The sequence below is a fragment of the Phoca vitulina genome, unplaced genomic scaffold (assembly GCF_004348235.1).
Source record: "Phoca vitulina isolate PV1807 unplaced genomic scaffold, GSC_HSeal_1.0 scaffold81, whole genome shotgun sequence".
Classification (NCBI taxonomy): Eukaryota; Metazoa; Chordata; class Mammalia; order Carnivora; family Phocidae; genus Phoca; species Phoca vitulina.
In genome coordinates this window covers 380155-405227 of record NW_022589784.1, presented here as the reverse complement: position 1 = coordinate 405227, position 25073 = coordinate 380155, and the positions used below count along the sequence as shown (strand labels likewise).

General features: G+C 63.2%; 2 protein-coding genes across 4 annotated transcripts; one reads left to right on the top strand and one right to left on the bottom strand.

Moving 5' to 3' along the window:
* The first annotated feature begins 1512 nt into the window (after positions 1 to 1512).
* On the top strand, positions 1513 to 7770 carry PLPPR3 (phospholipid phosphatase related 3). Of its 2 annotated transcripts, XM_032394642.1 has the most exons (8): positions 1513 to 1545; positions 1910 to 2030; positions 4555 to 4740; positions 4826 to 4967; positions 5053 to 5248; positions 5337 to 5394; positions 5479 to 5652; positions 6355 to 7770. In XM_032394642.1, the coding sequence occupies exons 2-8, from the start codon at positions 1956 to 1958 to the stop codon at positions 7735 to 7737; spliced, it is 2214 nt and encodes a 737-aa protein (XP_032250533.1). In that variant the 5' UTR covers positions 1513 to 1545; positions 1910 to 1955; the 3' UTR covers positions 7738 to 7770. The 2 variants fall into 2 exon arrangements, with proteins under 2 accessions (XP_032250533.1, XP_032250532.1); XM_032394641.1 differs by having other exon boundaries at positions 5337 to 5652.
* Positions 7771 to 8145: 375 nt separating this feature from the next.
* PTBP1 (polypyrimidine tract binding protein 1) lies at positions 8146 to 20825 on the bottom strand. 2 transcript variants are annotated; one of them, XM_032394765.1, is made up of 15 exons: positions 20713 to 20824; positions 18060 to 18090; positions 14522 to 14597; positions 14047 to 14219; positions 13819 to 13965; positions 13556 to 13726; positions 13345 to 13455; positions 13088 to 13262; positions 12758 to 12835; positions 11903 to 12051; positions 10782 to 10815; positions 10253 to 10345; positions 9956 to 10172; positions 9716 to 9793; positions 8146 to 9619 (listed from the first exon to the last, which is right to left on the bottom strand). In XM_032394765.1, exons 1-15 carry the CDS (start codon positions 20718 to 20720, stop codon positions 9487 to 9489), a joined length of 1674 nt encoding a protein of 557 aa, XP_032250656.1. In that variant the 5' UTR covers positions 20721 to 20824; the 3' UTR covers positions 8146 to 9486. The 2 variants fall into 2 exon arrangements, with proteins under 2 accessions (XP_032250656.1, XP_032250658.1); XM_032394767.1 differs by lacking the exon at positions 12758 to 12835 and having other exon boundaries at positions 9487 to 9619; positions 20713 to 20825.
* Between the last annotated feature and the right edge of the window lie 4248 nt (positions 20826 to 25073).

The window sequence follows — 25073 nt, the reverse complement described above, 5'->3', positions numbered from 1 at the left end:
ATCCTTAGGTTCCCCCACACCCTCTCCCAGAACCCCGTGATGTCAGGAGGGTCCCCCAGGATAAGCTTTCCTGCTCCTGCCCCCAGGAAGCACCCAAGAGGGATTGCCCCATTTTCCCCTTCTCCTCCTGCCTCTGGAGGGCTGTTTGTGGTCACCTTTCAACACCAGGATTCCCAACCACCGCCCTGGGGCCGCCCCTGGCTGGCAGAGGAAACCAAGGCCCACACAGAGGTTTTGGGGAGGTGGGACAGCCAGCCTGGTGCAGCACTTGTCATGCCCACTTACAGGTGAGGAAACTGAGGCCCCGGTGGGATTTGAACCCTCTGGAACTCAGTCTTCACCACACAGACCTTCGTCTTGCAAAACCCACGGAGCTGTCTCTTTCAAAACAGGAAGGGTCCAAGCCAGGATGGGGATGGGGTCTACATGGCTGAATAGAAATAAAGACCAGGGGCGACAAACAGTAGGCGCTCAATTAATGCAGCCCCCACCCCCTACTCTAATGAGACGCTTAACTTCAGGATTGGTAGTCAGGGTCCGTCCCACTTCCCAGTGGCTCCCCAGTGACTCCAGAGGGCCGAGTATACAGTGGGTGTTCAAGACATGGTGAATAAACGAACCGAATAAAGTCCTGTCGTTTGGGGCCTGGCGACCTTGGACAGTGATTTAAGTTCTCTGGGCCTCAGTTTCCCCATTCATAAAATGAAGGGTCAGCCAGTCCGTACTGCCCATGGGTGCGTGTGGTAAGGAGGGAACACCCGTCAACAGCAAGCGCTGCCTAGGTGCGCACCCCGTATTCACCAGGAGACCGTACCCGCCGCCCCCGCAATCCCGGGGCGTCCTGCCGTGCGCCCCGGCCCGCGGGGAGCCTGGCGAGGGGCCTGCAGACCGGTGGAGCCGAGGGCAGAGCTCGGGTGGGCGCACGGGGCGGGGGGCACGGTCGGGAGCCCGGGCAAGCCCCCCCAGCCTCTTCTGTCTCCAGACAGCGCCGGCGCCCCGGGCCCTCGCCATGGAAACGTGCGCCGCCGAGCGGCGGACCCCGGGGAGGGGACAGAGACGGGGCGTGGGGCGGGCAGAGACAGGGGGAGACCCGGGGACACACAGGGATAGCCAGGGACCCGGGGACCCGGAGACCCCGCCCCGCGCCCCGCGTCGATGGGGCTCCCGAGGCCGACGCGGGAGGGGAGGGGGGCGCCGACCCCGGCCCTAGCCCGCCACTGCGGGGACCCGACACCCCAGAGGCCCCCGAGGCCCCCGGACGGAGGAGGCGGGAGCCCGGCGCGCACTCAGCGCTCGCCCCGGGAGGCAGCCCGGCGACGGCCACGCGCGGCGCCCCCGACGCGCCGAGACAAAGAGCCCCCGCCCCTCGCGCCGCACGTAGGCCGTCGCGGGGTCTCGGGCCGGGCGGGCCCCCTCCCCTCCCCGCCCTCCCGTTCGCGGTTCCCCTCCGCCCCCGCGGGGGAAGGGCCGCGCTTTGTGCTCGCCGCGCCGCAGCCCCTGCCCGCCGCGGCCGCCGGCTCCGCCCTCCGAGCGCCCGCGCGCCAGGTGAGGGGACTGCGGGCGGAGGGCCCGGGCCGCACCCCTTTTCCGGCCGCCGGGACCCTCCTTCCCCCCGTTCCCGGGGGCCCCCGCCCTGACGCGGGGAGCGGCCCCGGCCCGGGGACTCCTAAAGCAGGCCGGCCCCGCCCTCTACCGGGCCCCTCCCGACCCCCCATCTGGGGTGCGGGGGGTGCCCGGCAGCTGGATTGTTTGGCAGGGCCGCAGTGCGCGCGGGGAGGCCGCGGGGACACCCCTCTCCCCCCAGCCTCAGTTTCCCCGGGAGGTCCTGGCGTATCTTTGCCCGCCCCTCCCCCGCAGGCCCTGGGCACCGGGTCCCCCCAGGGCTCAGACTGCGCCTCCCCTCCTCCAGCGCGTCTTTGTCCCCTCCAACCACGGCCTGTGGAGCCCGCGGCACCATGATCGCGACCAAGGAGAAGAATAAAACCCCAAAGGACAGCATGACGCTTCTTCCCTGCTTCTACTTCGTGGAGGTGAGTGGGGGGGAGGGGCGGGGGCGTCGCTCCGGTGGGGGCGGGGCAAAGGCCTCTGTCCCACACGCCCTCGGGGACCTCTACGCTGAAGGACTGGGGTGGGCACAGCTCGGGTCGGCCGCAGGTAGGGGCACAGCCAGGGCGCCTGGGTGTGGGGGTCAGAGGAATCGGGCTGTGCAGGGTGAGTAGGAGTTCGAGAGGCCCAGAAGGGCGTTCTGGGCTAAGGAAACAGCCGGCACAAATTCTGGGACGTGGGACATTCAGACTGGGGTACAGGTCACCTGGAGGGGCTGGAGCAAGGCGCTGGGGCCGTGCAGGGTCTTCCTCCAGCACGTGGGCTCTAAGTTCAGACCCCTCCTCTGCTAACCGCGGAGGCTGGGGCGAGTCCCGTAAGCCTCCGACAGAACAGGCCTGGCACACAGTGAGGGCTTTATGAATGTTTAATAGAATTTAAACGCAGTCGCCTGACACATAGTGCTGATGACGACACAGGGTGGTATTTATCCATCCTTGGATACGTCCTGTGGCCACGGTCCCCCTGCTGCGCCTGCCACGAAAACCCCACTCCACGGAGGGGTCCAGGCAGGGCGCAGGTAGATGAGCGGGGTCCCCCGTCCTGAGCAACCCCCCCCCACGCGCAGGGTCACAGAGCCAGTGGCTCACCCCCAGGCCAGTGGGTCCCTCCACAAGGAGCAGAAAATCTGATTGTTTTCAAATTTGCATTCAAATCCCCATCATAGTAGGTTGTATCTTCTCAGGGTCACCTCAAACCTGCTCCCTCCCTGCGGTCCTCCTCACCCCCTGCTCTCACCTGCATCCTCCAGAAAGTGTTCCACACACCCACTCACATCTGTCAGACGTGCAGCCCTTCCCCAACACCTTTTTTTTTAAAGATTTTATTTATTATTCATTTGACAGAGAGAGACACAGCGAGAGAGGGAACACAAGCAGGGGGAGTGGGAGAGGGAGACGCAGGCTTCCCGCGGAGCAGGGAGCCCGATGTGGGGCTCGATCCCAGGACCCCCAACACCTTTTTAGACAAGTTTCTGCTCTTGGCTTTTTCCCAGGGGAGCTCTCAGCTTTCCTCTGACCCACCCCTTTGCAGGGCCGTGTAGTACCCCAGCTCCGAGTCACCACCCCGGGTAGCTGCACATTCAGGGGTTGTCGCGGACGTTCCTGTAAGGAAAGGCCTTTGGTCTGCCAAGTGTGAGCTTATCTGCAGATCACATCCCTGGGGACAGACCCCAAGTTGCCCCCTGTGGAGGCCAGACTTTTACGGGGCGCCCGTGCCCGTTACCGGCTGGCACCAGCACTGTGTGCCAGCAGAGCTCTGGAGCTCGACCAGTCCAATGGGTGCAAGGCTGTGTGTCTGCTCTAGTTTGCTTTTCTCTTATTGTGAGTCTTACATAAATGTGTTTACACACACACATTAAAGTACATGGGCAGGACATCATGATCGTGGATCATTTTCCTGGGGGCCTGATATGCTCCCTGGTTTCTGGGTAAGGGTCTCCAGATGCAAGGAGAAGTGGGTGGCACAGAGACACCCTCTGGGGGTGGTGGGCTCCAGAGTGGGCCCCCGCCAGCAGGTGTTTCCGGCTGGGAGGAGGTGGGGGCGGAGGGCAGGAGTGGGGAGTCAGGCAGGTGTTGCAGCCTGGAAGCTTGGAAAGCCATGAGGGCCTCAGCAGAGAAAGACACTTCCAAGGACCCTCTTGCCCAGCCCCGCCGAAAACCCTGTCCACTGCCTGACGTGGTAGGGCCGCCGCAGCCCAGTTGTGCTCATGGTCACGGACGAGGGAATAACTGCAGCTATTGTTACTAAAGTCTCTGCGTGTGCTGGGCACTGTGTAGGCACCTTCTCTATACTTACTCACCCAGTTCTCCCTTGAAGCCCTGGGACGTGGTGACTCTCAGTCTTGTTTTCAGCTGAGGAAACTGAGGCACAGCGGAGTGGTGGAGCCAGGATTCGAGTCCAGCAGATGGCTGGGAACCCCTTCACTCAACTGCCTTGGGCCTCATTCCTGCATGCAGCAAGCGCTCAATAAGTGCTCCTTGGACTAGAGCCCAGCTTCTACAAGCCCACCTTTGGCATTTTCCCCTCTGGGGACCCGCGGTCAGGGCAGGAGGGAGGGCCGAGGCCCCCCCTTAAAGTGCCGTTCAAGGCAGGAGTGAAGAGGGAGGCCTCTCGTGGCTCGTGGGCTTCATCTGCGTCTGGGGCCCCATCCATGAACTGGAGAGGGGGACTTCCTGAGGCAGCCAGCCCCCCAGGCGCCCGCATACTCTGGTCCCCATAGTGCCAGCCCCAGCCTGGCCCCTGTGGGTGTTCCGTGGCCCAGAAGGGAAGGTGCAGGACGCTGGGAGAGTCCGCGCCCATCAGAAGGTCCCGCTCAAATCTGAGTTCAGTAGCTGCTCGAGGCCCGAGTGAGGGAAGGACGGCGGCCGGACGGCCAGACCGCAGCATGGGTAGTGGACAGGTGGCTCGGTGAGCAAGGGTGGGGTGACCCTGGCTGCCGCCCTCCTGCAGCTCCCCATAGTGGCGTCCTCCGTCGTGTCCCTCTACTTCCTGGAGCTGACCGACCTCTTCAAGCCGGCCAAGGTGGGTTTCCAGTGCTATGACCGCACGCTCTCCATGCCCTACGTGGAGACCAACGAGGAGCTCATCCCGCTGCTCATGCTGCTCAGCTTGGCCTTTGCGGCCCCTGCGGCCTCGGTGAGTCCCAGGCGCCGGGGGGCCTGGGCTGGCCTGTGGGCACCCCCTGGCCGGGAGCCCGGCTGAACGCCTCCCTGTCGGGCAGATCATGGTCGGCGAGGGCATGCTGTATTGTCTGCAGTCCCGGCTGTGGGGCCGCGGCGGGGGCCCAGGCGGGGCCGAGGGCAGCATCAACGCGGGGGGCTGCAGCTTTAACTCCTTCCTGCGGCGCACGGTGCGCTTTGTGGGTGAGTCCGCCAGAGGGCACCCCCCCACGCCCTCCGTGTGCGCGCGCCCGGCTCCCCTGCCCAGGCTGACCCCGCTGCCCCGCAGGCGTCCACGTGTTCGGCCTGTGCGCTACTGCCCTGGTGACCGACGTCATCCAGCTGGCCACCGGCTACCACGCGCCCTTCTTCCTGACGGTCTGCAAGCCCAACTACACGCTGCTGGGCACGTCGTGCGAGGCCAACCCCTACATCACGCAGGACATCTGCTCCGGCCACGACACCCACGCCATCCTGTCTGCGCGGTGAGCTGGCCCCCGCCCAGCCGTGCGGGGCGTGGGTCGGAGGCCCCGAGGGGCGCGGAGCCGCCCGCTCACCTGCCGCCTCTTACAGGAAGACCTTCCCGTCACAGCACGCCACGCTGTCCGCCTTCGCTGCGGTCTACGTGTCGGTGAGTCCTGGCCCGCCCCGAGCCCGAGCCCGAGCCCGGCGGCTGGCGGGGAACCACGCTCTGACCCGCCCCGCCCCGCCCCAGATGTACTTCAACTCGGTCATCTCGGACACCACCAAGCTGCTCAAGCCCATCCTGGTGTTCGCCTTCGCCATCGCGGCGGGCGTCTGCGGCCTCACCCAGATCACGCAGTACCGCAGCCACCCGGTGGACGTCTACGCGGGCTTCCTCATCGGGGCTGGCATCGCCGCCTACCTGGTGAGGGGACGGGGAGGCCGGCCCCAGGTGGGGAGGTCCGAGGGCGGAGGCCGGCCCCCGCGGGGAGGTCCGAGGTGGGAGGAGGTCCGAGGGCGGAGGCCGGCCCCCGCGGGGAGGTCCGAGGTGGGAGGAGGTCCGAGGGCGGAGGCCGGCCCTGAGTGGGTGGTCCGAGGGTGGAGGCCGACCCCCAGGGGGAGGTCCGAGGTGGAGGGAGGTCTGAGGGCGGAGGCCGGCCCCCAGGGAGAGGTCCGAGGTGGGGGGAGATCCGAGGGTGGAGGCCAGCCCCGAGGGGGAGGTCCGAGGGTGGAGGCTGACCCCCGGGGGGAGGTCCGAGGTAGAGGGAGGTCTGAGGGTGGAGGCCAGCCCGGAGGGGGAGATCCGAGGGTGGAGGTAGACCCTCAGGGGGAGGTCCGAGGGTGAAGGCCGGCCCCCAGGGGGAGGTTCGAGGGGGTAGGCCTGGCCCTACCCTGGGGGGACCCTGGTGAGTCTCCTCCCTTGGAATGCTGGAGTCAGAATCTCTTGGGCTCAGACTTGCCGAATGTTGAGAGCCTGAGTGGCTTGACCGGAGCTTGCCCCATTGGGAAGAGAGTGGGACTCGGTCCTCTGATTCTGCACTGAAGGCCAGCCTTCCCCCCTCGGACCGCCTTGGCAGGTCTGTTGCGTGGTGAGATCCCTGGTCTTCAGCCCTTGCCTCACCCCCAGGCCTGCCACGCTGTGGGCAACTTCCAGGCCCCGACTGCAGAGAAGCCGACGGCGCTGGCCCCTGCCAAGGATGCGCTTCGGGCTCTGACCCAGCGGGGCCACGACTCCGTGTACCAGCAGAACAAGTCCGTGAGCACGGACGAGCTGGGCCCGCCCGGGCGGCTGGAAGGCGTGCCCCGGCCCGTAGCCAGAGAGAAGACGTCACTGGGCAGCCTAAAGCGGGCCAGTGTGGACGTGGACTTGCTGGCCCCGCGCAGCCCCATGGGCAAGGAGAACATGGTCACTTTCAGCCACACGCTGCCCCGCGTCAGCACGCCCTCCCTGGATGACCCCGCTCGCCGCCACATGACCATCCACGTGCCCCTCGACGCCTCCCGCTCCAAGCAGCTCATCAGTGAGTGGAAGCAGAAGTCGCTGGAGGGCCGTGGCCTGGGGCTGCCCGACGAGGCCAGCCCCGGGCACCTGCGGGCACCTGCGGAGCCCATGGCGGAGGAGGAGGAAGAGGAGGAGGAGGAGGAGGAGGAAGAGGAGGAAGAGGAGGAAGAGGAGGAGGGCGAGGAAGGCGGTCCGGCCCCACCTTCACTCTACCCCACCGTCCAGGCCCGGCCGGGTCTGGGGCCTCGGGTCATTCTGCCCCCGCGAGCTGGGCCCCAGCCGCTGGTGCACATCCCCGAGGAGGGGGCGCAGGCGGCCGCGGGCCTGTCTCCCAAAAGCAGTGCGGCCGTGCGGGCCAAGTGGCTCATGATGGCCGAGAAGAGCGGGGCGGCGGCGGCGCCGGCCGCAGCCTCCGCACAACCCCGCGTGGCCAACCCCCCGCGGCTGCTGCAGGTGATCGCCATGTCCAAGGCGCCGGGCGGGCCTGGCCCCAAGGTGGCGGAGACCGCCTCGTCCTCCAGCGCCAGCTCCGATTCCTCGCAGTACCGCTCGCCGTCGGACCGCGACTCGGCCAGCATCGTCACCATCGACGCGCACGCGCCCCACCATCCCGTGGTCCACCTGTCGGCGGGTAACGGGCCCTGGGAGTGGAAGACGGCCAGTGGCGCGGCCAAGGGGGTGGAGGGCGAGGGCGGCTACGAGCTGGGGGACCTGGCCCGCGGCTTCCGCGGGGGGCCCAAGCCGCCAGGTGTGTCCCCCGGCTCGTCCATCAGCGACGTGGACCAAGAGGAGCCGCGGTTCGGGGCCGTGGCCACGGTCAACCTGGCCACCGGCGAGGGGCTGCCCCCGCTGAGCATGGCTGACGGCGCGCTGGGGCCGGGCAGCCGCGAGTCCACGCTGAGGCGCAAAGCCAGCGGCCTGGTGCTGGGCGAGCGGGAGGCCGCGGGCGAGGCCGAGGCCGAGAGCTACTACCGCAAGATGCAGGCGGCCCGGAGGTTCAAGGACTGATGGGGGGCTGGGAGGCCGCATGGGGGCGCAGCTGGAGGCGGGGGGGGGGGGGGGGGGGGGGGGGGGGGACACTTCACGATCAGACAATAAAAGGTCGATACCGGCGAGTCCTGTGAGTCACTGGTCCGAGGACACGCCCACTGCCCGGCGGGGGTGGGGAGGGGGGCGTCCTATACTGGGGGGGGGCCGGGTCCCACATTCTCGGCTCCCCTGAGCCCACCCGCCCCCGTCACCGGTGAGGGAGACAAAACGCTCAATTCACACGGAAGAGGAAACAGCAGTGAAGACAAACAGGCGGAATAAAGAGGAAATCGAGTGCAGGGTGCAGAGACATTTATTCCAAAGTCCAGCAGACTGGTCGGGGGCCTCTACAATGGGAGCAGGAAGAAAGAGCCTACAGAAAAGGTAGAGTTGTAAAATCGCTTTAATTCGGTTCTCTCTGCATTACAAGCCGTAGGGTGGGCAGTGGAATGTGCCGCGTCCCCGTCACAATACTGAGCCTGTAACTGCGGGTTACCAAAATATACATCTGTGTCACCTTTATAAAAAACCATGTTTGCTGCCCCTCGTTTTACAACAGGTATAAAAAAAATTATAAATATTTACACCCTTGTTCCACCCCAACACGGAAACTCGAGGGTCCAGGCCCGAGGGAGGGGCTGGCCAGCACAGGGTCTGCTCCCAGGGGAGCCCCGTGGACCCTGAGCGCAGGACGATGTGCGGGAGACAGTTAAGACTCGGGGGCCGCTGTCCCACTTTCCGGGCCCCAGCGTTAGAGGCAGACAAAAAAAAAAAAAAAAAAACTTTGGTCCAAAATCTGCAGGAGAGCGGAAACCCTGAAAGTTTTAAGAGCGCTCGTCCCCCCAGAGGGAGGACAGGTTAGGTGTGAGTAAGGCATCTGGAGGTGTCCTCGGGAAGGACCAGGCTCCCCTGCGCTGGCCCCCAGCTGGCCGCCCTGGAAACTAGGTCCTGCCCTGCGACTTCATTACAAGGAATAAAATAGAAAAGTACAGTATGCAAGGTCATACCACAAGGAGGAAATGGAGATTACACTCATACCATTTTTATCTTGCTATATAAAAAGTTACTTAAAACTATGTCTTTTGCATATAAATGAGATTAGAATATTTGGTCAACTGGAAGTATTGCTAGGCAGGGGGTGTCTGCGACTGCATCGAAGCCTAATACAGAGCTTACGTGGACAGAGCTCGGAGCTGAAGGGGGACAGGGATGGTGCCCTCGGGGGCTTGCCCCGGGTCAGGGGCGAATCACACACTTGATTAAACGGATTGGGGGTGCCGGCTGGACCCTGCAGCTCACAGCCTCCCGCTGCACCAGGCACATGATCCGTGCAGGAGGCCCACCCACCGGCCCCCAGCCCCCCGCCCACGCGTCTGCTGCCACGAGAGGGCCCTGCCAGAGCAGCGGGTTTTAAGGCACAAGAAAGCCGAGTCGAGGTTTGGGAGCGCCCACCCCACAGAGGCTGCAGAAGGCACGGGCTTGGGGGGCTGGGGAGGGAGTGGGGCACACTGTCCACTCGTCACCAAGAGCCTGAGGCCGGCACCCCATCTCCCCAGGGTGAGCAAGGTGAATTGGATTTAATTTTTTTAAAAACAGGTAAACTGATTTCTCTTTTAAAAAAATAAAATCTCTGGTCTTTTAAGGTCACTTCAGCTGCTTTTTAAAGTGGCTTTTCTCTGGAATGATGGAAGTTGTGGCCGGGCGCCGGCAGGCTGGTCCACGGCGGCCCTAGATGGTGGACTTGGAGAAGGAGACCCGCAGGTGGTGGTTCTCGCCCAGGTCGTGGTTGTGCAGGTCGATGAGCGCCTGGATGGCCTCCTCCACCGAGCCCATCTGGATCAGCGCCATCTTGCGGTCCTTCCTGGGGGACGGGGGCAGGGGAGTGAGGGCGGGCTTGGGGGTCGGGCCTGGGGACAGAACAGAGCGCGGGGCAGGGCGTGGGGCGGGCGGCACTCACTGGAAGAACTTGAACCCCTTGACGATCCCGCCGTTGCTGGAGAAGAGGATCTTTAGGTCGTCCTCGGACACGGAGGGCCTGCGGGGAGAAGGGGGCTGAACGCTGTTGCTTCTCAGGGAGGGCCGCCTGTGAGGAGCCGCACGCCATGGCCCTACAGGTGCCAGGTCCTCCCTTCTCCCTCAGCCGCCGCTCAACTCCGACAGGACCCCTCCCCTCCCCTGCCCGCCACCCAGCACGTACGGGATGTTGGAGAGGTGCAGAGTGGCCGAGGGCGGGAAGATGTTCTGGAAGTTCTTGGAGCCGGGCTTCTTGAAGCGGTGCAGGGGGGAGTTGCCATAGTCCTTGGTGAGACCCTGGTCCTCCTGGCCCTCGCGGGGCAGCTGCACGTTCTGGTGCTTGGACAGCGTGATGCGCACCGGCTTCCCGTGCAGCTTGTGCCCGTTGAGGTGGCTCATGGCTGCGGAGGCAGGACGCGTGGTGACCCAAGGCTCCATGGGCACCAGCCCAGGGGGCCCCCGCCCGCCCCACGGGCCTTACCCAGCTGCGCCTGGCTCCCGTCCGCCATCTGCACCAGGGCGTTCTCCTTCTTATTGAACAAGATCTTCACCCGCTGCACATCGCCGTACACGCCTTCAAGAGCGCAGGGACAGGGGCACTGAGCCGCCTGGGGCCCTGCTGCCGCCTCCCCCGCCAGCCCCCACGCCCCGCACACCCCGCACAGGGTTGGCTCTTCCCGAAGGTTTGCTTATTCTGCCTCTGGGCACCTGCGTCTAGTCACAGGGAACGTTACCAGGAAGACTACCTTCAGCAGAGAAGTCATAAAATCCAGGAAAGATCAATGGCCAAGAACCATCACTTTAGCATGCTACCAACACGTTTTAACTCTTCGAAAAGCATGCAGGGCAATAAACCATGCGTCTACGGAATCAGAGTAAATACGCAAACCGAAGGCAAGCCACGTAACGAGGCAGAATGCCCAACTGCAAACTCATAGTACATCTTAGGGCGTCAAAAATAACCTCCATTAAATGAAAACAAGGTAATAAAAGTGTGAATGATAACATACCGAAAAGAATAAAGAGGCTTTGGGGTGTGACTCTCTTTAGAGGACAGCAGAGCAAGGCAGCGAGGGACAGGGAAAGGGAGAGGTCAGGGGGCGAGTTGCCAATCGTCCACCACGAGGAGGCAGCCCCACAGGCGTGCAGGTTGATGGATGATGAAGTTGTCAGGATGTTAATATTCAAGGGCAGGTTGGTTTCCGGAGAGCAGGGTTTGAGGGGGAATTTTGTTTTTTTATTTATTTATGGTTTTGTTTGGTTTCAAGCAACAACAGGAAGCAGAAGTACCGTGCAGTCAGTTGGCAAAGAAATTCCGGATCAGGGCAAGAAAAAAAATTGGGAAAGGGGAAGGGGAGAAAAGAAAAAAAGTAGCAAAAAAACATAGGTCAGTAAATACATAAGAAATACGAGCGCTCCATCAGTCAAGATCTACACACATTACAAGTCACAGGTTCACCTCGCGGAACAGGCAGGAGCGCGCGGCCCGCCCGGACCCGCTCGCCGCGGCAGGTGGGCCTCTGCACCAGGCTCACACAAGCACAAGGCGGAGCGAGTCTGTTAGTGGAGGGCTTCGCTCGAGCGGGGCCCAGACGCGCCCCCGGCCGGCCGCCTCAGGCCAGGAAGTCACAGGAGGGGCAGACAGACGACAGAACAGTCTGAAACGCTCATTAAAGCCGGTCCCATCTTTCGAGAGTTAAAGCCCGCGAGCCCTGGTCAGCTCCCCCGAGCTCTCTCTGAGCCAAACGCAGCCATGGGGATGGGCACAGCGTCACCATCCCCGGGGCCGCGGCCGCGGGCCAGCACCGCTCGGCAGAGGCGTCCGGCGGGCCTCTTCACACCGCGCCTTGTTTGGCTGGAAGTTGTAAGGACTGCTTTCACATATCAAAAAACATTTCAACTCTGCATCTTACGGAATTGGAAACGTAAACCAAGGCGTAAAGGAGAACAAGAGAACTCTGTGCGCTGAGGAAGGAGGCAGTGAGCGCGACCCGGGGTGAGACCCCCGAGGGACCCCCGGCGCCTGGGACTGACAGGAGCTCAGCCTGCTGCCGTTTGCACTAAGACCCCAGAGTGTGACTCCCCCGCTCGTGCTTCCGGGACCAAGAGCCTGGAAGGAAGAGGCACGTACCTCAGGGTTGAGGTTGCTGACCAGCAGGACAGAATTTCCTGCCCCTGCCAGGCCTGGGATGGCAATCCGGCCTGCCGCCGCCGCCGCCGCCGCCGCCGACGGGATGGCCAGAGGTGCCAGGGCCCCGTGCACGTTAGGAACCGACAGGCCTGGGGAGGGAAAGGCGGTCAGGAGGGGAGCAGCAGCGCCCAGCGTTCTCTGCCAAGAGGCGAGCACAGGCCCTGCCTGTTCTCATGCAACAGCGGAAGCACGCAGGAGGTGCCCGCGGCCACTCGGCCGGCGCAGCCTGGCCGGCTCCTCCTTCCTGTCCTCGGGGCACAGGTCGTGCTGGGTTTGGACCCGTCTACATGCGCCAAACAGTACAGAAGCTCCGCTCAGTGGATGCAGAATCGGGCCCCAGGCGGGCCTCGGCTGTACGTGCATGCAGGCACCCCTCACCATGCAGACGACAACCGGGCGGGACACAGCAGGCCCGTGCCTGTCACGGGGGCGGGCCCCCCGGGGGGGGGGGGGGGCGCTCAGGTGTGCCCACTCGGCTCATGCCGCTCTGCTTACCGGGCCACTTAAATTCCTCTACTAAGGACACATCCCTCCAACCACCGTGCGCGCTCGTCCTCGCCCGGGAGGTGCTTTAAGGGAACCAGACCAGAGACTGTGGGGTTAGCGGACTCTCTGCATGACCCTGTCCTACGACTGCCCTGTCCAGGCTCCTCGGGGAACCCAGAGACCCGCACCCAGGAAGGCGGGCTCCCCCCGAGACTGCGCCCACGTCAGCTGCCCGTGGAAGCAGAGCTACTGGAAAGGTGTGTGGGCATGCACAATCGACGGCGGGGACGAGGTCAAGTGTTTGAGTACCTGCGGCTTGAGGAATTGCAAAGGTGGGAGGGAAACCAGCTCCTGCATACGGGGAGGCTGACATTATACCAGGTGCACCTAGAAACAAACGAGACACTAATCATCGCACCCACCGCCTCCGCCGCGAGCGAGGGCTGTGTGTCCGCGGCCCCACACCCAGTGGGCGGTCTGGGCCGTGCGCTGTGCTGGCCACGCAAGGAGCAGCACAGCACGCACCAACCTCCCCGGGCAGAGTCGGCGTCACGGGGCGCCTGGGGCACTGAGACTGAGCTATACGTCCTCGCCTCCCATGGCACGCAGCAGTCCTGGGCACCAAGCCGGGCGTCTTACCGAAGGCGGCAGCCATGGTCTGGTCCAGCGAGGGCTGGCTGTCGCCGGAGGGCAGGTCAGGGCGCGTGTAGTCCCGACTCTTGTCGTTGTTGTACTTGACGTTGAGGCTGGTGAGCTTGGAGAAGTCGATACGCAGCGTACAGCAGGCGTTGTAGATGTTCTGCCCGTCCAGCGACTGTGGGGAGAGGGCGGGGAGAGGGTCGTGAGCGGCTGGGGCCGGTGTGCTGGCCAGGCGGGCATCCCAGGGCCCTACTCACCAGCTTGGCGTGCTGGGCGCTCACGGGGTCAGCGTACTGCAGCAGCGCCTGGAACTGGTTATTCTTGGTGAAAGTGATGATTTTCAGAACTGTGCCAAACTTGGAGAAGATCTGCGAGAGAAGGAGCGGTCAACCTCTGCCCAGTGACCCCCGTGGTCTGGACGAGGACCTGAGGCAGCTGCAACTGCAAGTACGCCCCCGGTCGTCTCACCTGGTGGAGTACGTCCAAAGTCACCGGGTAGAAAAGGTTCTCCACAATGATCCGCAGCACCGGGCTCTGGCCGGCCATGGCCATCCCAGCGTCCACCGCGGCAGCCGAGGCGGCCAGGGCCAGGTTTCCTGACTGCACCGAGTTCACCGCCTGCAGCGCTGCCTGGGCCCGCTGTGGGGGCGAGGGGGAGTTAGGGCCTGAGTCCCGCGCCACAAGCTCCGTCCTCGCCGACTCCACCCCTGCCCCCGGCCCCTGGGACGCACTGCCTGGTTGGGAGAGCTGTCTGTCTTGAGCTCCTTGTGGTTGGAGAACTGGATGTAGATGGGCTGGCCTCGCAGCACAGGCGTGACGGAAGTGTAATAGTTCACCATGGTGTTGGCGGCCTCCTCTGTGTTCATCTCGATGAAGGCCTGGCAGGGCAGGGGCGTGAGCCGGGACCTCACCCCCAGGGCCTTCCCGGGAAGGGGCGCTCAAACGGCTGAGGTAGGTACCTGATTTTTCCCTTTCAGCATCAGGAGATTGGTGACCTTCCCGAAGGGCAGCCCCAGGGAAATGACCTCGCCCTCGGTGACGTCACCGGGGAGCTTCCGGATGTGGATCACTCTGGAGGGCACGCCTGCACTTCTGTTGTCACCCTTAAACTTTTTGCTGTCGTTCCCATTTGCTAAAAAGAGGAATGGTTTGTAGGGTGTAGAGCACTGACCGGGCTCCCATAAAACCAGCCACCCCTCCCCAGAACCAGCTTCCTTCCTGACTCTGGGAGGCCACCACGAGGCAAGGCAGTCCCCAGGCCTGGTGTCCACCCGCCTGTCCGTCCACAGGGAAGTCAGGTGAGAATGAACTGGGCTCCGGGTCACAACGGCCAGGACCAATTCACCCCAAGCATCCTCCAAAGCAGCAGAGCACATGCAAATGTATGGGAGGAAGCCCCCAGCCAGGAAACTGGGGACTGGGCTCAGGGGTTACCTGCAGAGGCCGAGTTGCCGCTCATGATAAAGGGTCCGTTAGTGACGCACGCAGAGAAAAGCTCGTCGGATCCCCGCTGGAAAAGAGAGGGAGTGTGTGGAGCAGGGCACACCGGACGCCCTCCCCGCGACCCCGTGCCCACCTCCCCACTGCAACGTGGCCTTGAGAAAAGACCACTCCTCACTCACCATTGCCTCATGGTCCTAATCCCAAGAAACTGCTCCTTTCCCAAGGGTGGGGTGGGGGACCTGCCGCCTACAGGGGCTTTGCCCGTGTGTCACTTCCATTCCATGTTCCGCAGGACCCTTCCCGTGTTCTCGTGGACAGGGCCTCATGCCAACAGCCCCACGGAGCTGAGCCCAGCCCCACTCTGTCCTAGAGAGCTCAGCTGCAGCCCTGCCCACGTCCACACTAGGGGACCGTCTTCGACGACCAAAGGGCCACTGGCAGGCCCAGGGAACAAAGCCCCCTTGTCATGCTGCAGCCACTCGCTCAGCCACAGGAACCTGCCCTATTTTCCAGGCGTCTGAGGGAACCTGAGCCTTGCCCTCGTGGCTTTCAGACACACAGAAATACCACCTCTCCACGCAGGCGGTGCTGTCCAGTGAGGGGCGGGGGCCCCTGGGTGAGCCCCTAAAGGGCCCAAGGAAGCCCGTTTGTGCACGGCTCCCTGTGACTTGTGGCCTACTGCTGTCTCTCCACAAACAACCTGTTCACTCGTTGGTCTCCGCGCGATTGGGACGACTCCCCAGAACCACATCAGACGGACCCGGGGCCTAGGCAGAGGCAGCCATCTCTCCCACTAGCTGAGGCCTGAGCACAGAACCACTCTCTACAAGGTGAGGGGCCACACCAGACGCAAGCGCTCCTCAGCCAGGGACCCCACAAGCCGCAAGGACTCGGCTCCCACTGCATGCTTCTGCCCTCTGCAGCCCGGACCCCAGGACCAAGATCTGTGTCCTGGGCTCCATCACAAGGAACCAGGAGTAACTCCTTAAATGGAATCTCTGAATACAAAACTGGAAACCAGAAAGAGTTTCAAGGCCCCAGCGCCCGGTGGCAGGAAAAGGAAAGACCACCCCACCTGGGCCTCCAGCAGCTTCACCCCTTCTCCCTCAAACTGCCTTTTCCACCTGTTTATGCCTTCTCAAGGACACCTTCTCTCTGCCCCTCCTCCAAACTGCCTGCTTAGCAGCCACACAGCCATCATAACGCCCAGGGGCCCTCCCCTCGGCCAGTGCTGGGGTGCCCTACAACCCCTCAGATCCTCCACGCCCAGCATCCAATGAGACCAGCTGAGGGAACCCCGAGAGGTTCACCAACCGCCCTTTGGATAAGGACCAGGAATGGCTGCCCCACGCGGCTGAGACAGCTACAGTGGGCTTGTCCCCAAACCCAAGCCCAGGATAGGCCGGCACCTGCAGAGATCCCCCCCAGCCCACAACTCTGTGGAGTCCACGGGCCCTAGGCTACCACTGACGCAGAATCGAGTGCCCACGTGTCGGCACCACGGCTCAGAAAGAGGGCCGAACAGTGAGACTTGGTCCCAGGCCCAAGTCTGACACAATAGAGCAAGACGTTAAAAACCAACCAATCGCAGGCTGTGCTTCAAGGCTTCCAATAAAGCCCACACCCGAGACCCTAAGCATTTAGGACACACACCAAGGGGAGGCACGTCCAGATCCCACCTGCCTGAGCCACAGCAAAGCTTCTGCCTCTGGACTCGGGCCCTGAACTGCCCCCACAGGCTCGCAAAGGATCCCCCATCTGCTGGCCATGCAGCCTTAAAAAGGGCTTCTGGGCCCCAGCCTTTGACTAGGGACGGGTGGGGCTGCGACTTCCACGAGTGGCAGCTTTCGTGGCCACCAACCCCCCCCCAACAATGTCTCTGAGGACAAAGTGCCCACTTGTCAGCTCCCACTCCCATGACACAGGCCTGGGGTGCTCAAGAGCACCCTACAGCACAGGGACACCAAGGGACTCAAGGGGCGGCTGCCTGCAAGGGCACCGACATTTTGCAGGGCAGAACCCTGTGCACAGCTGGGCCAGGCCAGGAGCTCTTCCCAGCCAGCCCTTGGGGAGGCCCCACTGGCACGTACCCTGGAGTCCATTTAGTATCAACAGGAAAAGAACCCTCAAGTGTGTCCTTGCTGCTCAGCTCAGGGCATCCAGCTCTGCCGTCAACAGCAGTGGGGGGACCTTCTCTTCTTCCATCGGCATCTAAGAACCTCGACGGCCCTCCCTTCCTGCACAGCTAGTCCTGATCCTCCACAGGCCGCGTGCAGGTTCAGGGGGGACGTGCTAGCGGGGAGCCTCAGCCCTGCAGGATAGGAGAGGGTGCCCCCAGGCTTTCTGTCCATGCAGGTCTGATTCTGGAAGCAAGGGTCCCTTGGGAACAGGATGGCCAAAAGGGGGCCATTCCAAGGACAGCCACTGAAGAACTGCTCCAGCTGGAGAGCGGCTCCCACAGAAAGGGGGAGGATTACTCGCAATGCAGACATTTTCTGTGATTGTTACAAATGCTCCAGATGAAAGTCCCTCTCCCCCTCCTGCCACCAAACAAACAGGTTTTATCTGCAGGAAGATCAGCACAGGCTGCGTGTGAAGACAAAAACCCACTTGGGAAAAGTGAAACCCAGCCCAGCCACCATGGCCGACTGACCAGAAACCATCTGGCTGCCTGCTCAGGTCACCTGAGCCACCTGCAGGGAGCTCAGGAACCACGGCCAGGGAGGGAGGACTCCCCGGCTCCCAGCCGCTGCCAGGACACAGAGCTGCTAACCCACAGTGCTTGCGATCAGCCCCAGGATTCCCCTGGAGGTCACATTCCTGGGCACACACAGGCCTGATCCTCAACTAGGGGCAGAACCACCTTGGCCCCACTTCCTGTGGGGAGAGAGCACCCCGCCAACTCTGCGCTCCAACGTCTGCCCTTCTTACTGCTCAGACACGGAAGTAACATGACTCTGACACAGAAAGGGTACAGACCTCTCCTTTTCCCTTAGTTCAAAAAGGTTACGGGATGCTTAACAAAAACCATCCAAACCACGACACCACCAAAGTAGCCCCAGCTGCCTCAGAAACCCCGTGCGTCCTCCAGTCCCAGCACCCACCCCACAAACTGCTTGGTGGCATAACCAGATTTTGACCTGGCCCCCACCAAACCAGGGGTGCTCAAAACCTCCACGGGCAGACGTCCCCGTCGGCCCCACTGCACAGGCTGCTTCCACCGTGAGGGGGAAAAGCAGGCCTCTTGCCAGCTCTCAATCTCAGGACAGGGAGCAGGGACCTAAACTAAGGCCAAAGGTGCATTTGCTGCTGAGAGGCCAGTGGGCCCACAAGGCCCGAAACGCACAGCCTGGGGTGGATGTGATGCCGCTGGGCAGAGGGAAGGGCCTGCAAACGGGACAACGCTGGGGCACTGGGGGCGGGGGCAGAGGCGGCGCCGGCGCTCTGCAGGGCGAGCAGACGGGCCCACGCGGTCAGCGCAAACTCAGGCTGAGCAAGCGTAACGAGGAAGTCAAGCCAAAGTGCCTACCTTCGTACCAACTGCTATATCTGGGACAATGCTGTAGAGAGAGAAAAAGGACAACAGTTAGCCAGGTGTGCTGCCCATCTCAGTGGGAAAGGCTGGGCAGGAGAGGCCGTCCCCTGGTCCCTGTCCCAGGGGTCCAGAGAGCCCACAGCCGCTGCCACCAGAATGTTGGGAGGTCCCCCCATGGCCACCAGCTTGGCCTCTGGCTGCACAACACCCCCCACCTTGAGGCCCTCTGCTAACTACACCGCCGAAGGCAGGGAAGTGAGCGTCGTCCCTGTAACCTCAACTTGAAAACGAGCCACCATTGTCTTCCAGCTCCCCTCCCTCCCAGCAGGACCCCAGGCCCCGCCTCCGGACCCGCCCAAAACAAAGACACCCCCTTCAAAAACCCCAGGAAGTACCCTTGAGTTGAGGTTCAAGTATTGTGGTCTGTTTTACAAAAAGTGGAAGCACTTTGGGAACATTTTCCAACAGGAAAGGAGACCAGTGAAAGGTGGGCTCATAGGCCCTGGGGTCAGAGCTCTGGACGCAACGTGGAAGGATGGAAGGTTCCTGGGAGGTGGGGGGTAGCTCCGCTGAAGTGATCAGATACAATTAACCCAGGTTACTCATCAACCTGGCTCCGCGTGACTGGCCTTTCTCCCCGCCTCAGGCGGGCTGGCGGAAGGCGGGGAGAAAACGTGTCTACGGGAGGGTTCCCACAGCTCTGCGCGCCTCAGCTTAGTGCCGCCCAAGGGTGCTGGTGTGGCACCTACGAACGGACCAGGTCCTAGCCAACTCAGGGAGCGTCAGTCCAGAAGGGGGTTTAGTCACCGCCGTGCTGAGGCCTGGCCGCCCCGTGGACAGAGCCACCCGAGCTGTCACACGACGGCCCCCTGCCTGGCCAGGGAAGGCGTCTGGGACAGGGCGGGAGGCCCTGGGACCAGCACCCGCACTCCCGACCTGGACAGACCAGCTTCCTGCACTACTTCCCTCTTTGGTTCAGAGAGCTCCTGGTTCCTTCCCTCCCGCCTCGGGGAGCCAAGCTTGCAGCACACAAACCCCGGGGTGTCCTGGCCCCAAAGCACTGCTGTGGTCCTGGGGTCCGAAGTCCTCACCTGCCCCTTCTCTCCAGTTCCTATTCCTTCACAGCAGGGCCTTTACCGCCCCGATATTTAGAAAAAAGAAAAAAAAAAAAAAAAGCCCACAGACTGCTATCAACATATTTTTTAAAAATCTCCGAGCCAAGAAAAAGCTTCCCAGAAAACCCGAAAGAATGAAAGGCACGCAGCTCCGCGGCCGCTAACCCGGAGCGGCTCCGGCTTCCTGCTCCCCGGGAGGGCCTCGCACAGGAAGCGTTTCACTAAGACGGCCCTCCTGCGGAGAACGTGCGAGCCCTCCACGCGCAAGGCTCGGGGGGCTTCCCCGGGGAGGTCGGCCGGGCCCCGCGCAGACCGTGGTCCTCGCGTGCAGCACTTCTCGTCCAGACAATCCTCCTGGATTCCACTCAGCCCGAAACCTATCATTTCAAACCCGAGGCGCCGGGACACGTGACCCTCCAGGCATCCGAGCCGCCCCACCCCGCCCCGGGGGTCAGCCCAGGGGCGGAAGGAGGGCTTGCTCAAAGCTCCACATCAGAAGAGCGGCAGCACCGCCTGCGGGACCTCCAACTCCCGACACCTCGGCACCCACCCCCCCCACGGGGAAACCAGACACTGCCCCGGACACGCGGGGCGCCAACAGCCCCGCTTAGAGCGAGGTTCGTTTTCGGCAGCTTCTCCCCTTTTCCACCCGGACCAGCAGCCTAACGTCCGAAGACAAAGGTGTCCACGGACACACGCACGTCGGCCCCGAGTCTCGGGACGTGCGACAAGCCAGCGCCACGACGACCCCGCCGCGCACACCGCACGCACAGCCGAGCGGCTGCCCCGCCGCCGGGCCAGCTCGCGCTCCGGGAACGGCCGGCCCGGAGCGCCCCCCGCAGGCGGGAACAAAGGGGGGACGGGCGGGCCCCTCCCCGGTCCCCGGGCCGGGCGCGCGGCCATCCTTTGTGGGTAGCCGGGGAGGGGCCGGGCGGCCGGCGGGGGCGGAGGAGAGCCCGCGCCCTTCCGGGCAGGAGGGCGGTGTCTCCGGGCCGCGCCCGGGCCCGCGGCGGGCGGGGGAGGCCCAGGGCAGAGTCCGCGCGGCGGGAAAGACCGCGCACGCGCAGAGTCCAGGGGGGGGGGGGCGCGGAGAGCTGCGCACGCAAGCGCGGGGGCTCGACGGGGAGCGGGAAGGGCCACACAGGGCGCGCAAAAAGGGTACGGGGACCTGGAAGGCTCACACGGAGCACGCGAAAGCTGGCGCGTGCGCGCGGGGCACGGACGGGAAGCGGGAAGGGCCGCGCGACCGCCTCGTGCGTTCGGGACGAGGCGCGCGGAGGCCGGAAACGAGCAGAACCCGGGTCCGGCCCATCCCCTCCAAGCCCGGGAGGCGCTGCCCGTTTGGCGCCCCCGGCAGCCTCCCCCGCGCCCGCGCCCCAGACCCATGGAGGGGAGGGACCCCGGAGGCGCCCGCGAACCCGGGCGGAGGCGGAGCGACGCGCGGGCCGCGGCCTCGAAGAGACCCGGGCGGCGGCGAGGGGAAAGATGGAGCGCGAGGAGGTCGTCGGGGAGCGCGGAGAGACAATACTTACCCGTCCATTGCACACAGAGGAGACCCGCAGGGGACGGAGTGGAGGCGCCGGAATAGCAGGAACCGACCCAACGGCTCCGAGTTATAGACTCACAAAATGGCGGAGACGCCCGAACACGTCCCCCGCGCGCTCTGCCCATTGGCTCCCGCCACGGAGAGGGGGCGGGGCGGGCGCCGCGGGCCCCTGCCAGCGCCTCCCAATGGCTAGGAGGCCGCTCGAGGGGTGGAGCCAAGAGGAATGGCAGGCGGCCATTGGGGAAGGTGGCCGTCCGTCAGGGCTCGAAGCGGAAACGACCCGTGGAGACGGGGGAGGGGAGAAAAGGCGGGATCATATCACGGAGCCTGAGCCAGTGAGCGAGCTGCTCTCCTGCGTGGGGCTTTGCGGGAGAAGCCATCTTGAGAGTGGGTACGTGGCGAGTCAGGCGGCGGGAAGCGTGCTTTCCATCAGGCTGCCGCCATCTTGCAAACGGGCAGGGTCCGTCCACGGGCATGAGGGTAGAGGGAGGTGCGTCGCCATCTTGGAGTCGGGCAGGGAACCTATGGGGCTCCATCTTGCTTTTGGGCACGTGGCTGAAAAGGTTGATTCCAACAGAGACCTTACTCCTAGGTTGGCATGCGGGGAGGTGGAGGCCGCTTAACCCGTCCCGGACTAGCCGGGGCTCCGTCTGCACTGCTGATCTCTGATATTGAGAGCACGATGTGGTCAGGGATCGCCCCCGACGGTCCTTTGTTCGCCCCAGAGCAGCGAAGCCCGACCGCAGCCCTCTGCCCTGGCCGCAGGGATGGGGAAACTGAGGTGCACGGAGCACAGCGGCCGGGCGGGGACCTGAGCCCCAGGCGCGCAGCACAGAATCCCGCTGTCCTGGGATATCCAGGAAGGGGTGCATCTCCATCCCAGCAGCCAGGGAACATCCTAAACGTATTTCCGAGAAGGGTCGTACAGGGTTGGGGCGACAAGGGTAGCCCTTAGGGCGGTCAGCGGGGGGCCCGGGGTCAGAGAGGCCCGAGCTGGGAGTTCGTGCGCAGGGTGGGCTTGGCGCAGTCCGCCCCTGAGTGGATGCGCCCGGGCTGGGGGACACTATTCTGAGGTCCCTTCGCTGTACGTCCGTGCTGAGAAAGGGGTTTCTAGCTTGGACCAGACTAGAGATCGAGGAGAAATAACCTTGGTTGCCCTAGATGGAAGCCAAGGCGCCCTGCCTGTCAGGCTGGCTTCCTTTGAGCAGCCAGCCCCAGTGCTGGGGTCCTGGGGAGAGCGGCAGCCTCGGGGCCACGCTGGGCCCGGCGCCCGTGCCACCGAGCTCCAGCAGACGAGGGCTGCGGCCGATTTCCACGGAGGCCTCCTGTCCTGTGGCCCCTGGACCTCGCTTGCTTGCGCTGAAGGCCATCTAACCCCAGGACCGCTAATCAGGAATGTTCCGGTGGATTTAGGAGAATCTCTGACACATTCCCGTGGATTTGCTCCCTCCAGGACTCCCTCTTGAGCTGTGCTTTGGGCACCACCAGGGCCAGCAGCTCATCTTCCTTCTGGGGGGACTGGTGCCAGGGGTGCCCCCCCAGAGCAGCGGGGAGGGAGGGGGGCATGGGGGTGTCCCAGCCCAGAAGGAGAAGAGCGCAGCTGACGCCGGCAGAGTGTGTAGACTATCAGAATGGTGTTAAAACCCACTCCCCATCACAGCCCTCCCAGGGTCCTGGCCCACCTTGCAGCCCGGCAGGCCCCACACCACTGGCCACCTGCCTGGTCCTGACCTAATTTACACAGGCCTCCTGTGTGCGGCTGACCCTTTCGGAGACTCTTCCCTAAAATACACTACTCCCTCTTTCATGCCCCTGTCCCAGGGCCTTTGCCAAGGCCCCTCAGAACAGCCTCGCCTGGGGCGCCTGGGTGGCTCAGTCGGTGAAGCATCTGCCTTCGGCTCAGGTCATGATCCTGGGGTCCTGGGATGGAGCCCCACATCGAGCTTCTTGCTCGGCGAGAAGTCTGCCCCTCCTGCTCCTGTTTTCCCCCTCTCTCAAATAAATAATAAATCTTAAAAAAAAAAAAAAAAGGAAAGGAAAAGAACAGCCTCTCCTGATGTCCCCCTGTGAGATGGTTGAGGGTAATACTTCTCATTTCCACAATGCACAGGAGCTCCTAGGCATCAGTTCAAACACAGGCCAGTGTTAGGTAGGAAATGTTGGCAAGGAGGCCAAGAGGCCCCAGAGGGAGGGGTCTGTGGCTGAGATGTGGTCCCCTGTGTCTCAGGCCAGCCCCTGAGTCTTGCTAGATGCTGGAACCCCGAGGTGAAGGGGACAAGGCCGGGGCTCTGATGAGAAGCCACACTGATTCCCACGGTTAGAAGATCTGCAGGCTGGGACGTATACAACACAGATGTCTTCTCCTGACTCTAGAGGCCCCAGCGTGTACGGATTAGGTGCTTCGTGATGGAGGGAGGCCTTGGGGGGGCCCCAGGGGTCCCCACAGTCCTCAGTGCCCAGCGCGTGCCCCAGCGTGTACGGATCAGACGGACGCCCCTGACTTCAGTAGGAGCCAGCCCGGCCTTCTCTTTCTCCCACCCCAGCCATGCCCACCAGCTGCTTCCCTCATTAATGATTTAGGGATGATTGTGGACGTGTGAGCACCTTTTATTCATTTGCGAATTTTGAAAAGGATCCTCTCTGTGGCAGGAGCGAGGGAGGGAGGAGCCAGACTGGGGTGGAGAGGGCCCGCATCCCAGGCCCTGGCAGGGAGACCTGCTGGGGCCCCATTCCTCTCTTTAGATCAGATGGGGGGGGGGGTGGTACGGTGCCTCAGTTTACTCCTTTGTCAAAAGAGGCAGGACCAGACTAGTCCTCCCTTACCGCCCTGTGGGCTTTCCCCTGTGTTTCAAATGGAAATGGTTAATAGTTTCAGAATATTTATTCACGTGTTTGTTTATCCATGCCTGGATTATAAAAGCAGTTGGGTGGGGGGCAGGGCAGGGGTCCAGGGAGTGGGCTTGGGGAAGTCACCACATCTGCCTCCCAGCTTCTCTGAGCCATTCCCCAGACTTCTGTTCGAGCAGGGGCTGGGGGAACCAAACAGGCTGCCCCCAGCCCCTCCAAGCTGGAGCCCCACCCCTGCCCCAGCTGGGTGGCCTGGATCCTGGCCTGGACCACAGGAAGCTGGGAGGCAAAACCAAAATGGCTTACTCTGGCCTGATGATACATCAGAGCATGTCTCCTGCCCTGGGGTGGGGGCCATACTCCCCAGTCCCAAGGCTTCTAGCCCATCCTCCTCTTCAATTAGGGTAGGAGCCTCAGGCTTCTCCTTCCCCTCACCCCCCGCCAGGCCCTGCCCAGCCCCCAGCCCCTAGGGGAACCCCTGTCCCTGCAAGGTCCTTCCTGTGAATTGTCATGGTCACCTCTCAAGGGCCTTCTCATCCCGGATCCCCCATCCCAGATGCAGCCACTCCCCTCCGCAAACCCAGAAACCCTCCCTCTCTCCAGGGCCTGCCCCGAGCTGGAGCTGTCTCTTCACGCCAGACAGCCTGACCACGTACCTCTCTGTGCGCTTTCCTGTTGTAACTGTTTAATCCTCAGCTAGGAAATACTTTCATTTCCTTTTCCCAAATACAGTGAGGTTGAGTGAGCCGCCTGAGCCTCCCAGCCCGTACGAGGCCCCACCCGGCTGGACCCAGGCCGCTGCACCTTGGCTGGGGGGGCTGCAGAGGGGTGAACAGTCCAGCCAGTCCTCCAAGGGGTCAGCCTAGAGTTACCACCTGACCCAGCAACACCGCTTCTAGCAAACACTCGCCCTCAGCTGCAGGACTCAGCCAAAAAGTGGAGGAACCCAGTGTCCACCGGCAGGTAAATGGATACCTGCCGCGTCTACCACATGGGCACGTCCCACGGCCGCGAGCAGGAGCGAGGTGCCCACACACGCGGCCCCGGGGATGGACCCCGAGCCCACAACGCTCAGGGAGGGAGCCCCTTGGCCAAGCATTGCCCCCTACCCGTCGTCCCATGCGCTTCCGTTGAAAGACACCTGACGTGGTGCATAGTACTGATTCACTAACGTCAAAGTCACGGGCGACAGCGCCACGGAACAAAGCACATCCAACACGTGCATTTTCTCCAAAAGGCACATCACGGCCTTCTTGAGGCTAGGAACCCTTGGGGGCCGATTTAAAGCACAATCACCGTCAAAAAGCACAAACATGCAAAACACATGCACTAAATAAGCCTCAGAAAGGGACCTTCTTGGGGCGCCTGGGTGGCTCAGTCATTGAGCGTCTGCCTTCAGCTCAGGTCATGATCCCAGGGTCCTGGGATCGAGCCCCGTGTCAGGCTCCCTGCTCGTCAGGAAGCCTGCTTCTCCCTCTCCCACTCCCCCTGCTTGTGTTC

Excerpts from the sequence above, each read along its gene's own strand:
- PLPPR3 (XM_032394641.1), top strand. The coding sequence starts at position 1,956 with ATGATCGCGACCAAGGAGAAGAATAAAACCCCAAAGGACAGCATGACG. Across the intron at positions 2,031-4,554 it reads CCTGCTTCTACTTCGTGGAG|CTCCCCATAGTGGCGTCCTC; the intron begins GTGAGTGGGGGG and ends GCCCTCCTGCAG. Across the intron at positions 4,968-5,052 it reads GCGCACGGTGCGCTTTGTGG|GCGTCCACGTGTTCGGCCTG; the intron begins GTGAGTCCGCCA and ends GCTGCCCCGCAG.
- PTBP1 (XM_032394765.1), bottom strand. Across the intron at positions 14,220-14,521 it reads CGGCAACTCGGCCTCTGCAG|CAAATGGGAACGACAGCAAA; the intron begins GTAACCCCTGAG and ends TCCTCTTTTTAG. Across the intron at positions 10,173-10,252 it reads CGGGAGCCAGGCGCAGCTGG|CCATGAGCCACCTCAACGGG; the intron begins GTAAGGCCCGTG and ends CTGCCTCCGCAG.